Genomic DNA, 13823 nt, shown 5'->3' with positions numbered 1-13823 from the left:
TCTATATACTGTTTGTAGATCTATATACTATTTAGAGATGATGATTAAAAACGTGGGATTCAAAAAATTTAAAGGGAGTTCGCCGGAGTAAGGCAAATACTATAATTTAATTTTTATAGAGTTCGCCGGGGGTGCGACGAACTTGCTCTAAAAAAATCGTATTTGGGGAATTAAAGTTCAAAAATAGTATTTGAGAAAATATAATTTTTTTTATTTTATTTCTAAAAAAAATCCCAAAGTGAAAAAATCAATAAACCAAACCCTAATGAGATTGATTCACAAAAATGGTACTATACCCTTTTGAATTGAAGCCCGTCATAGAAATCACAAAATTTCAAGAATAATCAGAATTAGAAATATAAATTATAATTAACATAAATCATAATCATGCTATAATAATTAACAAATTCACCAAAATAAATTAAAATTACAAAGATAATATGATAGAAAATCCTAAAACTATAACTGAATGAATTTAAATTAAAAAGGGAGCTCACAAAGGCTGACTTAGCGGAAGGAAGAGCAGTTTGTTGACAGTAAGGTTCACAGATTAACAAACAATAATTATTCAAAATTATTCATTAATTATTCAACTCAGTAACAACAACAAGGTTCACAGATTAACTAACAATAATTATTCAACAATTAGCCAATTATAGTTACAAAAAAAATACTTAGAAGCTAGAACAGAGCAGAGTAGCAGACTAAGCAAGAGGGGAACAGAGCTGACGCCGGTGACTGAAGGGACAAGAGCGCAGTGGAACAGAGATGGCACCGGCGCTGCGTGATGGAGGTAGGAGGCGAGATCAGTTGCACTGGCGACGGTGGCTTCGAAGTTCGAACAGTAGCTGTGCGATGGAGGAGAAGGAAGTTGCGACGGCAGCTGGACAAAAGTGAGGGAGTGAGGGAGGAGCTCAATGAGAGGAAGGAGAAGGAGAGTGGCTGAGTGTATGTGACTGTGAGATAGTGGCTCACGTTTTGGGTTAGGGTTCCTCTCCTCCAACTAAACGGGACCGTTTTGGACTTTTGGGAGAAAACCGATCGAATCATAATTCGATTCGATTGACCGATTCTTGGCCAGTTCAACAGTTTAAAGATGGTTTCTAAAATTTCCGATTATAGCATCTAACTGAATCACTATTTTTATTGGTTCACGATTCGATCGGTTCACCGGCTTGTTCAAATCGGTTTTTATAACCTTGGTGACAACACACTCGGACCATAGAGCCATGGCAGCGGTGGCGCAGGGACTAGTAGAGGGCGACGACAACAACTAACAACCCAAAAATCAGAGTGCTGAAAACCACAAGACCAATGACTCAAACAATTTAGGGAGGAGCGATGACAGTGATGAACACAAAGAAGAACGATGATGATGACGAGACTAGTGAAGAAAACACAACAAGGAGAGGTTGGATTTGATTTTTGGTATCTACCGTAAGAGGAGAATACAGTGGAGAGAGGAAGGGATGTGAGAGGCCACCACACTTTGGTTCAAAAAGGAAATAGTAATTTTAATTTTTTGTTTAAATTAAATTTAATCTTGATTATTAAATTTATTATTTTACAGTAACAAGAATATAACATTTTCATGTATTAATAACATGGCTACCAGCCAAGTATAAACCATATATAGTATTATCATACATGCTCTTAATTATTTTTGTCAACAAGACACAACCAATGTGTGCAATTATTTTACATCCACCATTTTCAGATGGATTTATTACATGCACACACCTTCACTTAACTAGAAATATTGAACATGCATTATATGCTGCTTATGGGATTGGATGTATAACTACTTTTCCAGTGGCTCTATTGGTCTTGAGGTAGGCAAATGCTTCTATTGCCTTAGAAAATGGAAGAGGGCTCTTTGGATCCAACACTGGCTTCACCTTGCCACTGTCTAAATAAGGTTTGAGTTTGTCCAAAACAGCACCATCTGAATGGAGAAAGAACCATATTGCAGGTGGACTTGCAGGTCCTGCTATTGTTATTACTTGTCCCCCTTCTTTAATTGCCTTCAATGCCTTGTCAGTTTGTCCTATTTTTGATTAAAAAAAAACAAATGATATTTTATTCCTTAACAAATATTTTAGTCATTAATTGTCATTTCAACGAACATATAAGTGATATAACCAACTTTATTCAACGAAGGCACATGCAAATTAAGGTTGACATGTATGTATATACGAAAGAATGTTATTTGGATAATAACTTAAAGTTTGCCTCACCCTTTTCTTTAGCAATTACAGTACTGCAAATTCTACTCGTTCTCTATTTAATTCTATTTTTCTTCTTACTTTGTGAAATTATAAACTTCAAAGGTACAAATTACTACCTTGTCTATGAATAATATCTTTTTTTTTTTTTTTAATTTTCATCCAACAACATATACATCATTTTATAATTTCAAAATAGTAATTTAGTTCTATACAATTTAACTTTACATTAATAATTAATTACAATTTACTAATGAGAGAACATCACGTGAAAATAATATAATGTGTTGAGAGTATTCGCACAAATTGCTACTAAAAAAATTATCACATACAAATAGCTTTCAATAGTGGCAAAAGTAGCATATATCATACCTACTGTATCATACACAACATCAAACTTTTGTGGCAGCTCCTCAAAATTCTCCTTTGTATAATCAATTGGCAAGTCTACTCCTAACTTCCTTAACAGCTCCAGTTTTCCGGTACTAGCGGTAGCTGCTACCTTAGCTGCACCAAAAACTTGCTTGGCTAGCTACAACATCAAACGTTATTTTAAATGTACGGTTTCCAAGAGAGAAATTCTTATTGATTCTTGAGTACTATATGTTTTATAATCGCGATCAAAATGATATAAATAAAATAAAAAATTTTAGAAAACGAGACCATAGACATTGGTCTATATATTGTCACTCTCAATACTAATAAAGTAGAGATTAGGTTACGATTAAATTGTAATGACAAAAGTATGACTGTAATTAATGATCACGTTTTGCAACTAGGTGAAAAATAACCATGGGCTTAACTCAAAACCGTGACAATTTATAATCGAACTGACATTATTCACGGTTATTAACTGTAACATCAACATGTACATAGTCACAATTAAGCTAGCCGTAAATACTGTCCAAAGATGTTGTGCCAGGGCTGACTTGCATATACCTAGACAATGATCCATAAATTGAAATAAATGGAATGAGTCTTGAAAAAACTAATCTCAACTTTAGATATTAGACAAGGACCGTACAATGGGTCAAATTTATCGGTTAATCTATTTATCGCTTAAACAAATGGTGTTTTACTTTTAAAATCAATAATCCATTCAAATTTCTGAGGATTGAGCTCGATTAATCTAAAAAATTAATAAAAATATATTAGTCCGCATATTAAACGGATAATCCGTTTATTTTGTATTTTTAAAAAAATTTAACAATTTTTTTAAAGTATTTTTTTTATCTGATCCAAATACTTGATTTATCCATTAAACAAATTTTGTTTGTTTAAGATTTTTGTCTCAAAAGTTGTCTTTTTTGTCCAAATTTTTTGCCTAAAATTGAATTTTTTATTCAAGTTTTTTTTTTCAAAAATAAAAAAATGAATGAGTCAGCTTATATAACTCATTGGACTGACCAACTAGAACTGAAAACTAAGACTCTTGACCAAATAAAAAATAAACGAGTCAATATAATATGAAGACTTTTATGAAGTATGGACATTTTTTTTATTTATATAAGATACATTTCGAATACGATATTTATGGGGAATGAATCTTTTTAATTGTTAAAAAAAATTGAAAATGTAAAATGTGATCTCTAACCTTTTATTACTCTTTCTCTCATATTTATTTTTTGTCCCATTTATAGAATTAATGGTGAGAGATCACACTTTACTCCCTCAATTGTTAAAAAAATTGAGAGGATCCATTTCCATACTCATGAATACTCATTTGACATGCATGTCAATAAAACTTTTTTTTTAGACATATTTGGACATATCTAAATATCATTAGGTGTCAGCATATCTAATCTTATTCTTAATATGTATTCTTGAAATAAGTTTAGAAATAATATATATTATTAATTATTAAAATAAAAAATATTTTAAATATTTTATATAATTAAAAAATATTTTAAATAATTAAAAAATTAATTTATATTTTAATATTAATAAAATATTATTATAATTTATCCAAAATACTTTATATAAGTGCATTATAGGTATATATAGACAAACTGGACTAACCGGGTCTCATCGATTTGTGTTGAAGGCCCTGTATTAGAAAATCTAAATATGATTCTACTATACGATGGAAGATAGCATCATTATTCAAACCTGAGTAACAAGACTTCCAACTCCACCAGCACCTCCAAGAACAAGTATAGATTTTCCAGAAGAAAATTGAACTCTCTCAAGACCTTGATAAGCAGTGATGATTGCTGCAGGGAGGCTAGCAGCTTCAATAAAGCTCAAATTAGAGGGTTTGTGAGCCAACACGTTCTCTTCAGCACTAGTATACTCTGCCACTGACCCAATAGCTTTTGGATTATTCACAGCATATTCATTTATATCACCATAAACTTCATCTCCAACCTTGAATTTCTTCACTTCGCTTCCCACTTTCACCACCACACCAGCCACATCATACCCTGGAGCAGTCTTTTCCAAATTCCAACCACCACATACACAAATTAAATAAACAATAAAAAACAGTACTTTCTTTAATTTCTTTTATCATAATTGTATACAAGAAAACAAAAAAGACACGTATCAAAAAAATAATTGATTAAGATTGTTACTTACAAAATTAATTAATATTATTTTTATGATATTATTATATACAACAAATATATAATTATTTCAAAATTTGAACTAAAAACTATTATTTTTTAACAAATAAAAATAATGATAAAAAAAACTTACTGGGAATGGAGAGTCAGAGTCCTTGAAAAATCCAAGGGCCCTCTTATAATCAACAGGGTTAAGGGCTGCAGCCACAACCTTGATGAGAACCTGATCATCCTTGAGTTGTGGTAAAGCTACGTTTGAGTCAAGCTTGAGAGTCTCTTCAATGTTTCCATATTCATTGTAGACCCAAGCTTTTATGTGAGATGGGATGCTGGCTGTGCTTGCTGCCATAATTTTGATCGATGATGATATATTTAATATGTAGCTAAAGCTTAGAAACTGAAGACAATATGGGGAGTGATAACTGATAATTAGTGTTGAACTTTAAATCAGGGGGAGGGTGGGTACTGGTTAGAGCGTCCATTATTCAAACGTAGTTGACAAAGAAAAAGTCCTCTAATCACATCTATTATTCTATTTTTAAAGATTATCATTCATATTTTCAATGGACTAACATAGCAATACATAATTAAATGTACGTATTTCTTATCTCTAGTACATCAAAATTAATTTTTTATATTTATATACACTAATTTTGTTCACTACTTTGCTTTCTTTTCCGTTCAGATTCATGTTGTGAATGCAAAAACAACAAAAGATAAAAGATCATCTTGCTTTCTATTTTTTTCGTAAATGTTTTATAATAAAAAAAATTAATAAAAAATAATTAGAATTTATCTTATTTAATATTTATTAATAATTATTAAATAAAATAAATTTTGACTATTTTTTTTGTCTCTCAAATATATATATATATATATATATTTTTAATGGAAATGCTAAGATGCATGTAGCCGATTTTTCAACAAGGTTCATGATTTTATTTTAATCTTTATAGAAGAAAATTCTGTACAAGAAAATAAGGATTCTTGATGAATAATATGTATCTTGCAGAGGTACAAATATTCTAGATGCATATAGGCTTTAGAAGTCAAAGGCTACATGCTTCATGCGCTAAAATTCTGATTTGCCACTTTTTAATTAAGAAAAAGTTTAGGGTAAGCAACTTTATTAAATTTTTATCAACATGTAATTAATAAAAGAAAAGTGAGTAATTTTATATTATTGGATAAAATTTCACACCATTAAAAATATCATTGATAATTATTTGATAGTTATAAATCACAAAAATTACTGACATCCTAATACTCTTCTTTAATTAATTCAGTATAAATTATTATTATTTTCAAAATATTTATTAATATACCTTTATTTTTATCACGGCAGTATTTTTATTTTTTATTATAAATAATATTATATAACCAGTAAATATTATTATTTTTTATCAGTACTTAATCAATAATAATTTGCACTCATATTTATAAAAATTTTATATACAAAAAACATATAATTTATATTTCTATTTATCAAATTTTATACATATAAATCAATATAATTTATATCTATATTTTTTAGAATTTATACACATAAATTAATAAAATTTATTTATTAAAAATAATTTAATATTTATATTGATTAAATTATAATAAAAATTATTAAAAAATAATTGCCCACTAAAAAAATCTCTTTTATTATTATTATTTTTATGCCAATTAATGATGCTAAAAGAAAAAAGTGCGTCTAATTCAGAATTTCGATTTATCGTTTTGAACTTATCCCTTTTCAATTTTGTTATTGAGGTTTATATTCTCTATTTATATGTAGTTAAGGTTGCGATGTGCCCTTGTGCTTGTGCAGGCTCAACTCTTTGATACTCCTCTTCAACGTAACTAGGGCAACACTTATAATATTTTAATTAATGTTTTAAATTTTAATTGCAATTAATTTTTTTTACAAATAATTAAATTTTTAATTATATAATTTTTTATTAAATATAAAATATGCCATTCAACCTGATTCACCGATCAAACTACTAATCCAATATTTTGATGGGATCTCAATTATCATTTTGGTTTTGATAATTACGTAAAAAACTGAAGAATATGTGTTCATTTTATGTTTTTATTTTATTTTATTTTTTTATAATTTTGTAAATATATAATAAAAATATAAAAGAAAAAGTTGTTTTTATTATTTTATTTTATTTATTTGTTATATTATGAAAAAAAGAAAAAAAAGTATTTTAAGGATATAAAACTTTAATAATATTTTTAATATATCATATATCTACGGAGAATATTAAAAAGTCAATATTTTAGTAAAACATAACAAAAATTAATTAGTATCGATCAAAATATATCAAATAAAAAATATTTAGTTTGACCATAGAAATGTCACATTACCCAACAAGAAGATTAAAATTAAAGTATTTAGTTTGACCAAAGAAATGTGACATTATCAACCACGAACATTTTCCTTTTATTTAGGCCAAAAAGTCCAAAACAGATGTAAGGAATGACATTATCACAACTTCACAAGTGTGCTGAATTGGGTGTTTCTTCTACCTTTTCTTTTTGGAATGTAGTGCTCTGAAATCTGAATTACAGGACAATTTTCCATGAATAAAATGACCGGAAAAGAAACCAATCGTCTAGTGGTTACCGATTAGGAGGCGCGTTGATACATACAGTGATAAAGAGAAAGGTTAACCATTTTTGAAATAAAATCGTGGGATTTTGATATAATCAGAGATATAAATTTAATGATAATTAATTTTTTATTTTATTATTTTGTTAATTTTTTTAGAGCATCTAAATTTTAGTAGATAATTCACTAATTCGATTAAGTAAGTGTCAAAAGTTTAAATTTCACTTGAAATATAAAAAAATTTATTGACCAAAAAAAATTCTTAAATAAAATTCTGATCTATAATAAATTATTTTTTAAATTATTATTTAATTTAGACTATCAGTTTAAAATTTAGAGTCTCAATCGATTCTATTAAAATTTAACTAGAACAATTGAATTATAATAAAATAATATATAAAACTATCCAAATATACGATATACAAACATAAGTAATCAAATTATATTTTTATTATATTGAAATACATGTGTACACTAAATTAATAAGTAGTAGCTTTAAGGATTTGCATTGTGGGGTAAACTTTTAAAAAAATATATTTTTTTAAATTATTTTTTTTAATTTTATAAACAATTAAAAGTAATTTTATATTTGAATATTTTATGCAAAAAATTTTTTATTTATTTATTATGTAAAAAAATATTTAAAAAAAAGATGTAAATTATAACTTTAAAAAAAGATATTTTTTATTTTTTTTAGTATTTTTATTTTTATTATTAAAAATTTACTAAATACGCTAAAAAAGTTTTATTTTCTATCAACTTAATAGTACCCAAATAAGTATTTAGTATAACAATCTTTTGTTTTTTTTATTTTAATTAAAAAATAAATATACCGGGCTATTTTTGTTTGAAACTAATATTCTTTCATTTCACATGCCATAGTAGTCATCATAAATCGGATAGAGGCGCAGGGGTCATAGTTATAAAAACCGGATCGGACTGGCCGGTTCGATCGAAAAACCGATGAACTGAATCTTATATTAATTCGGTTTAGTGTTTGAACCGCACAAGGAATTGAATCGGTTAAAATCGGTGAGGTGGTCTGACCGAACTGCTTGGAAGAAAATATTTTCAAAATGCTTGAGGTAGGGTTCGAATCCTGCCCTCAAGGAAACCAAAAGACTCCACAACCACCAAACCATTATGTTTTTTATTAAAATTTATGCAAATTATAATACATATAGATATCTTCTATCAAATAATTTACTTTTATTTAATTTATTTTAATTTTAATTATAAATTCACTTATTCTTAAATTAATTATATTTTTATTTAACAATAGTGATAAACTCACTTATTTTTTTATAATTATATAATATCTATTAATATTATTTTTTAATAAATACTTATAGTATATAATAGTATAAAAGATATAAACTAATTAATAAATTATTAAAATTAAAAAATAATAGTTATTTTAATATAAAAACAAAATAAAAATATTTATGATAGAGTAAAAATAATAAAATATTTATCGTTCATGTTCCATATTATTTTAAAATAACTTGATATTTTAAAATGTTAGTAAAAATATGTATTTTAAATTTTAATTTTAAACTTTTAACTATTTTTTATTTTTTATTTACATAGGACCAAGTCAACCGGTTCAACCAGTAATCCAACGGTTGAACCAATGACTCTGACCCAGTGACTTGACAGGTTCGATCACCGGTTCGGTTCTGACAACTATGGCAGGGGTAGTGAAGAGTAATGGGCAAATTGTTATTTGGGTAATAGTGAAACCAAAGCGAAATGCTATTTAAACACTAAAATCAACCACTAAAATTAGTTATTAATGTATTTATATATAAATACATGTGTGGTTTAATTTATTTTCAATGTATATTTATATTTTAACATGTATTTTATATTAGTGGCTGATTTTGGTGGCTGATTTTAGTGTACACGTAACATAAGCCGAAACGTAAAACATTGGTCTATTGAGCTTTGGCTCATTATGAGGAGTGGTTCTTCTCCAGTGAAAAAAAATGGATGGTATTCAATGTTTAATCTCACTTTTCATTGTTCTCTCTTTTCTCTTTATTTTTAGTCCCACTTATAAAATTAAATATGAGAGATTATACTTTATTCTTTTAAGTGTTAAAAAAACTATTTCCTCATTTATGTGAGTGAAGCTGATCTAATTTTCAGAAAAAGCTATGAAAATAATTGAAATTTTAAAAATTTGAATTTAACTTTGTGTTAAAACAATCTATTAACCAATAATAAATCTTTAAATAGAGTTTAAATTTATAAAATCACATGTAGTAACAGTGTTCTCAAAGAAGTATAAAAAAAAAAGTTAAAAGACGAAAAATCAATCTAAATTAAATGCTCAAGTAGAGGATAAGATGTTGAGAGTTGTCATCCAAAAATCTAATGGAACCTTACTCCAAGCTAGTTTAAGAGTCACTCATCAATTGGTTGAAATGGCTTATGATGCAACTTGTCAATAAACAACTAGATGTTTGTATATAATAAATATTTTTTAACCCCATAATCAATATACAATGCAACTTGTCATTGCTTATTAGGTATCCAAATCACAAACCAAATGGATAGTTAAAACAACCTTAGTAAATGGAGCTTCAGGAACCCACACTCTTTTCCTTTTTATTACATATAGCCACAACAAAACAACGGAAACTAACTAAGAACACAGAGACATGGATATCTTAATATATAAATAATCAATTTATGTTCATGGGATGGGGTGTATGACTATTTTGCCGGTGGCTCTGAGTCTTCAAGTAAGCAAATGCTTCAACGACATTAGAAAATGGAAAAGGACTTTTAGGATCCACTATTGGCTTGATCTTCCCACTCTCCAAGTAAGGTTTTAATTTCTCCAACACAACACCTTCTGAATTGAGTAAGTACCAAATAGCAGGAGGAATTTCAGGTTCTACTATTGTCACAACTTTGCCCCCTTCTTTGATAGCTTTCAATGCCCTCTCATTTTGACCTGTTTTTAGAAACATTCATGATTTTAATTAGTTTTCTATTGTGTAATTGATATAAATAGTTTGGATTTTTCAAACAACTTACCAACTGCATCGAACACTACATCAAACTTTTCTGGAAGATCTTCAAAATTGACCTTGGTATAGTCAATAAGCAAGTCTGCTCCCAAATTTCTCAACAGTTCCAATTTGCCACTGCTGGCTGTGGCTGCTACCTTTGATGCTCCAAACACATGCTTGCTAAGCTGCCTCATCAAACAAGTAGATTAACTCATATTTTTATTTATTAAATATATATAATATTATTAGCAAGAGTTTAATTTTAATGTATTGACAATGTAAAAAATTTTACACCTTGGTACAATTACATCCGTCCTTTTGATATTCATTCACACAATCAATAAAAATAGTTATTTTTGATAATATAGCGCTATGTGATTAAATGCACGTGTAAAATTGTTTTACACTGATAGTGTATTAAAATTAAATTCTATTAATAAATATAAAATTAAACAAAATAATTAATATTTTATATTTAAAAATATATATGATAAAATATATTTAATATTGATCTGTCCTACTCCTATATATATTATATATATTATAGATATAGATATAGATATATAGTAGATGATAGAAATTCCTATGTAGTTATTTTGATATAAAAAATTGATAGTTAAAATTTTTTAGATAATTTAATATATTTGATTAAATTAATGTGATTTGACCATTAGTTTTGACCTTATTAGACATGAAAAAAGTTATATGATCAAAACATAAACATTATGAAATAGAACGAGTACTATAATAATAGAATGCACCAAACCTGAACAACATGAGTTCCAACTCCACCAGCACCTCCAAGAACAAGGATAGATTTTTGGGAAGAAAGAGAAGCTCTTTCAAGTCCTTGGTAGGCAGTGATGATTGCCAAAGGGAGGCTAGAGGCTTCAACAAAGCTCAAATTGAAGGGTTTGTGAGCCAACACTTTCTCTTCGGCTGCAGTATACTCTGCTAGTGACCCTATGGCTTTGGGTTCTTCAATGCATTCTCATTGATGTCGCCATACACTTCATCTCCAACTTTGAACTTCTTCACTTTGCTTCCCACTTTCACTACCACACCCGCAACGTCATAGCCAGGGGAAGTCTGAATTTTGAATATTTTTTGTTGAGGTTGAGATATTCTTAATTTTTTAGATTCAAATTGATTGCAAAAATGTTGATAGTACAACGTTGTTTCCCAAACTTCTTAACTTACAGGTTTAATTTTCACATAATATATTATCTGTATTCAAATAAAAGTAAATCTTTAAAACTATCTTGGTGTCGAGTTAAGATAATTCTATTACCGGCAAAGGAGAGTCGGAGTTCTTGAAATTTCCAAGGGCCCTCTTATAATCAACAGGGTTAAGAGCTGCAGCCACAACCTTAATGAGAACCTGATCATCCTTGAGTTCTGGTACAGGTACATTAGGATCAAACTTGAGAATGTCTTCAATGTTACCATATTCAGAGTAGGTCCAAGCTTTCATGTGAGATGGAATGCTAGGTGTGCTTGCCATGATAATAGATTTAATCAACTAACTATTTGGTATAAGGGAAAATAAATGAAATAAAGGACATACAAGATTCAATGGACAGAAATGAAATTTGGAAGTTGGATTGAACTTAGTAATATTTGTATGTTTGTGATATGAAGATGGTATGGCAGTATGGCTTTATATAGCATGGCCACAATAATAGTGTTACACCTTACAAAATGGGAAATAATTCAATTCAATGCACTTATCAGTTATCATGATGTCACTCCTTACATTTGTTTTGGACAAGTTAAAAGGGCAACGTTGGTTGATGTTGAACTTAGAATAATGTCGCATTTCTTTGACTAAGCTAGCTACTTTAACTTTTGCTTTGAAACAACTTGAGACGGAAATTAAAGCTGTTATGACTGGAGCACACTAGCCGCAATATGTAGGCTCAATTCATAAAATTTGGTTCATAAATTAAAGTCTTTTAATGTTCGATATTTTACAAAAGGTGTTTGCTATATAGACAAGTAACAACAAGGCACGTGGAATTTATTTTACACATCAGCATTTAATTTTTTCTTTTTTAAATATATATTATATCACCACTTTTATTAATATACCCTTTTAATTAAATAAAAAAATTATTTTTTATTTAATTTTATAAAAAATCTTAAACATTCTTACTTTATTTGATTAGATAAAAATACCCTTTTAAATTAATCAAATTTTAGAATTCAATTAATCCTAATTTTATAGTTTTAAATAATTTAAACAACAAAACAAAAACATAAAAAAAAGCTAAAAATTAATCTTTCTTTATCTTCTCTAATTTCCCTAATCATTCGTCCCCTCCCTCTAAAGCAAAGCAAAATATATCAAAAAAAATAAAAAAATCAATCGTTTTTCATCTTCTCCAATTCTTCTAATCATTTGTGTCCTCTTCTTCTGAAGCAAAACATTGAAAATCCCAAACCCAAAAGGCAAAATCCTAGCAAAACATTAAGGCTTTGAAACACTGTAATACGATGTTGGACTTCCAATTTTCTCTCCTTTACGGCCTTTACCTTTAATAAAATAAAAAATAAAATAATAATCTAACGGCGTAGGCTTAAGTCGTTGGGACTGTACCACTCATAATTTACTTGTCTTTCACTTATTATAGCAGAAGAGGGAGGTAAATGGGTTAGGACATGCTACTCCATAGAGTAAACAGACACTAAAGTTTGGGATTAATTGAGATAATTCATACATATTGCCTGGTCTTAAGAAATAAAACTGAAGTATGAAGTCATGAATAGTAACAAATAAAGTAACTTAAAACGGCCTTTCATACAACAATCACAATCATAAAAGCAAAACTAGTACCAAGGTTTTGTCGTTTTGGTTTGGGACTTTCAATGATTTGTTTTAGAAGAAGGCAAGAAGGGGGCAAGAATGATTAGGAAAATTGGAGAAGATGAAGAACGATTGATTTTTTATTTTTTTGATATGTTTTACTTTGCTTCAGAGGAGGAGACGAATGCTTAAGAAAATTGGAGAAGATAAAGAACGATTGATTTTTAGTTTTTTTTATGTTTTTATTTTGTTGTTTAAATTATTTGAAACTATACAATTAGGATTAATTAAATTTTAAAATTTGATTAATTTAAAAAGGTATTTTTGTCTAATCAAATAAAGTAAAAATGTTTAAGATTTTTTATAAAATTAAAAAAAATATTTTTTATTTTTATTTAATTAAAAAGGTGTATTAGTAAAAGTGGTGATATAATATATATTTAAAAAAAAAAATCAAATGCTGATGTAAAAAATAAATTCCACGTGCCTTATTATTACTTGTCCATATTTTAAATGTATCGGTACATATGAATTTATCATCGTACCATAGCAAACACCTTTCAAAATAAAAGATAAATTAAACTACTAAATGTTACCTGA

General features: G+C 28.0%; 1 protein-coding gene and 1 pseudogene across 1 annotated transcript; both read right to left on the bottom strand.

Annotated features, from left to right (window-relative positions):
* Window positions 1-1570: 1570 nt before the first annotated feature.
* LOC112750800 (2-methylene-furan-3-one reductase) lies at window positions 1571-5302 on the bottom strand. The gene is made up of 4 exons (XM_025799651.3): window positions 4923-5302; window positions 4335-4658; window positions 2598-2757; window positions 1571-2047 (listed from the first exon to the last, which is right to left on the bottom strand). The coding sequence occupies exons 1-4, from the start codon at window positions 5136-5138 to the stop codon at window positions 1782-1784; spliced, it is 966 nt and encodes a 321-aa protein (XP_025655436.1). The 5' UTR covers window positions 5139-5302; the 3' UTR covers window positions 1571-1781.
* A 4545-nt stretch (window positions 5303-9847) lies between these two features.
* Window positions 9848-12052, bottom strand: LOC112750802 (2-methylene-furan-3-one reductase-like; annotated as a pseudogene).
* Between the last annotated feature and the right edge of the window lie 1771 nt (window positions 12053-13823).

The sequence above is a fragment of the Arachis hypogaea genome, chromosome 15 (genome assembly GCF_003086295.3).
Source record: "Arachis hypogaea cultivar Tifrunner chromosome 15, arahy.Tifrunner.gnm2.J5K5, whole genome shotgun sequence".
NCBI classification, from domain to species: domain Eukaryota; kingdom Viridiplantae; phylum Streptophyta; class Magnoliopsida; order Fabales; family Fabaceae; genus Arachis; species Arachis hypogaea.
This window is presented reverse-complemented; position numbering and strand designations above follow the sequence as displayed.

Bases quoted from the DNA above. Each gene is read 5' to 3' on its own strand.
- LOC112750800 (XM_025799651.3), bottom strand. From the start codon at position 5,138: ATGGCAGCAAGCACAGCCAGCATCCCATCTCACATAAAAGCTTGGGTC. The intron at 2,758-4,334 runs GTTTGAATAATG...TTGATGTTGTAG, and splicing joins TTGGAAGTCTTGTTACTCAG to CTAGCCAAGCAAGTTTTTGG. The intron at 2,048-2,597 runs GTATGATATATG...AATCAAAAATAG, and splicing joins TGTTGTGTATGATACAGTAG to GACAAACTGACAAGGCATTG.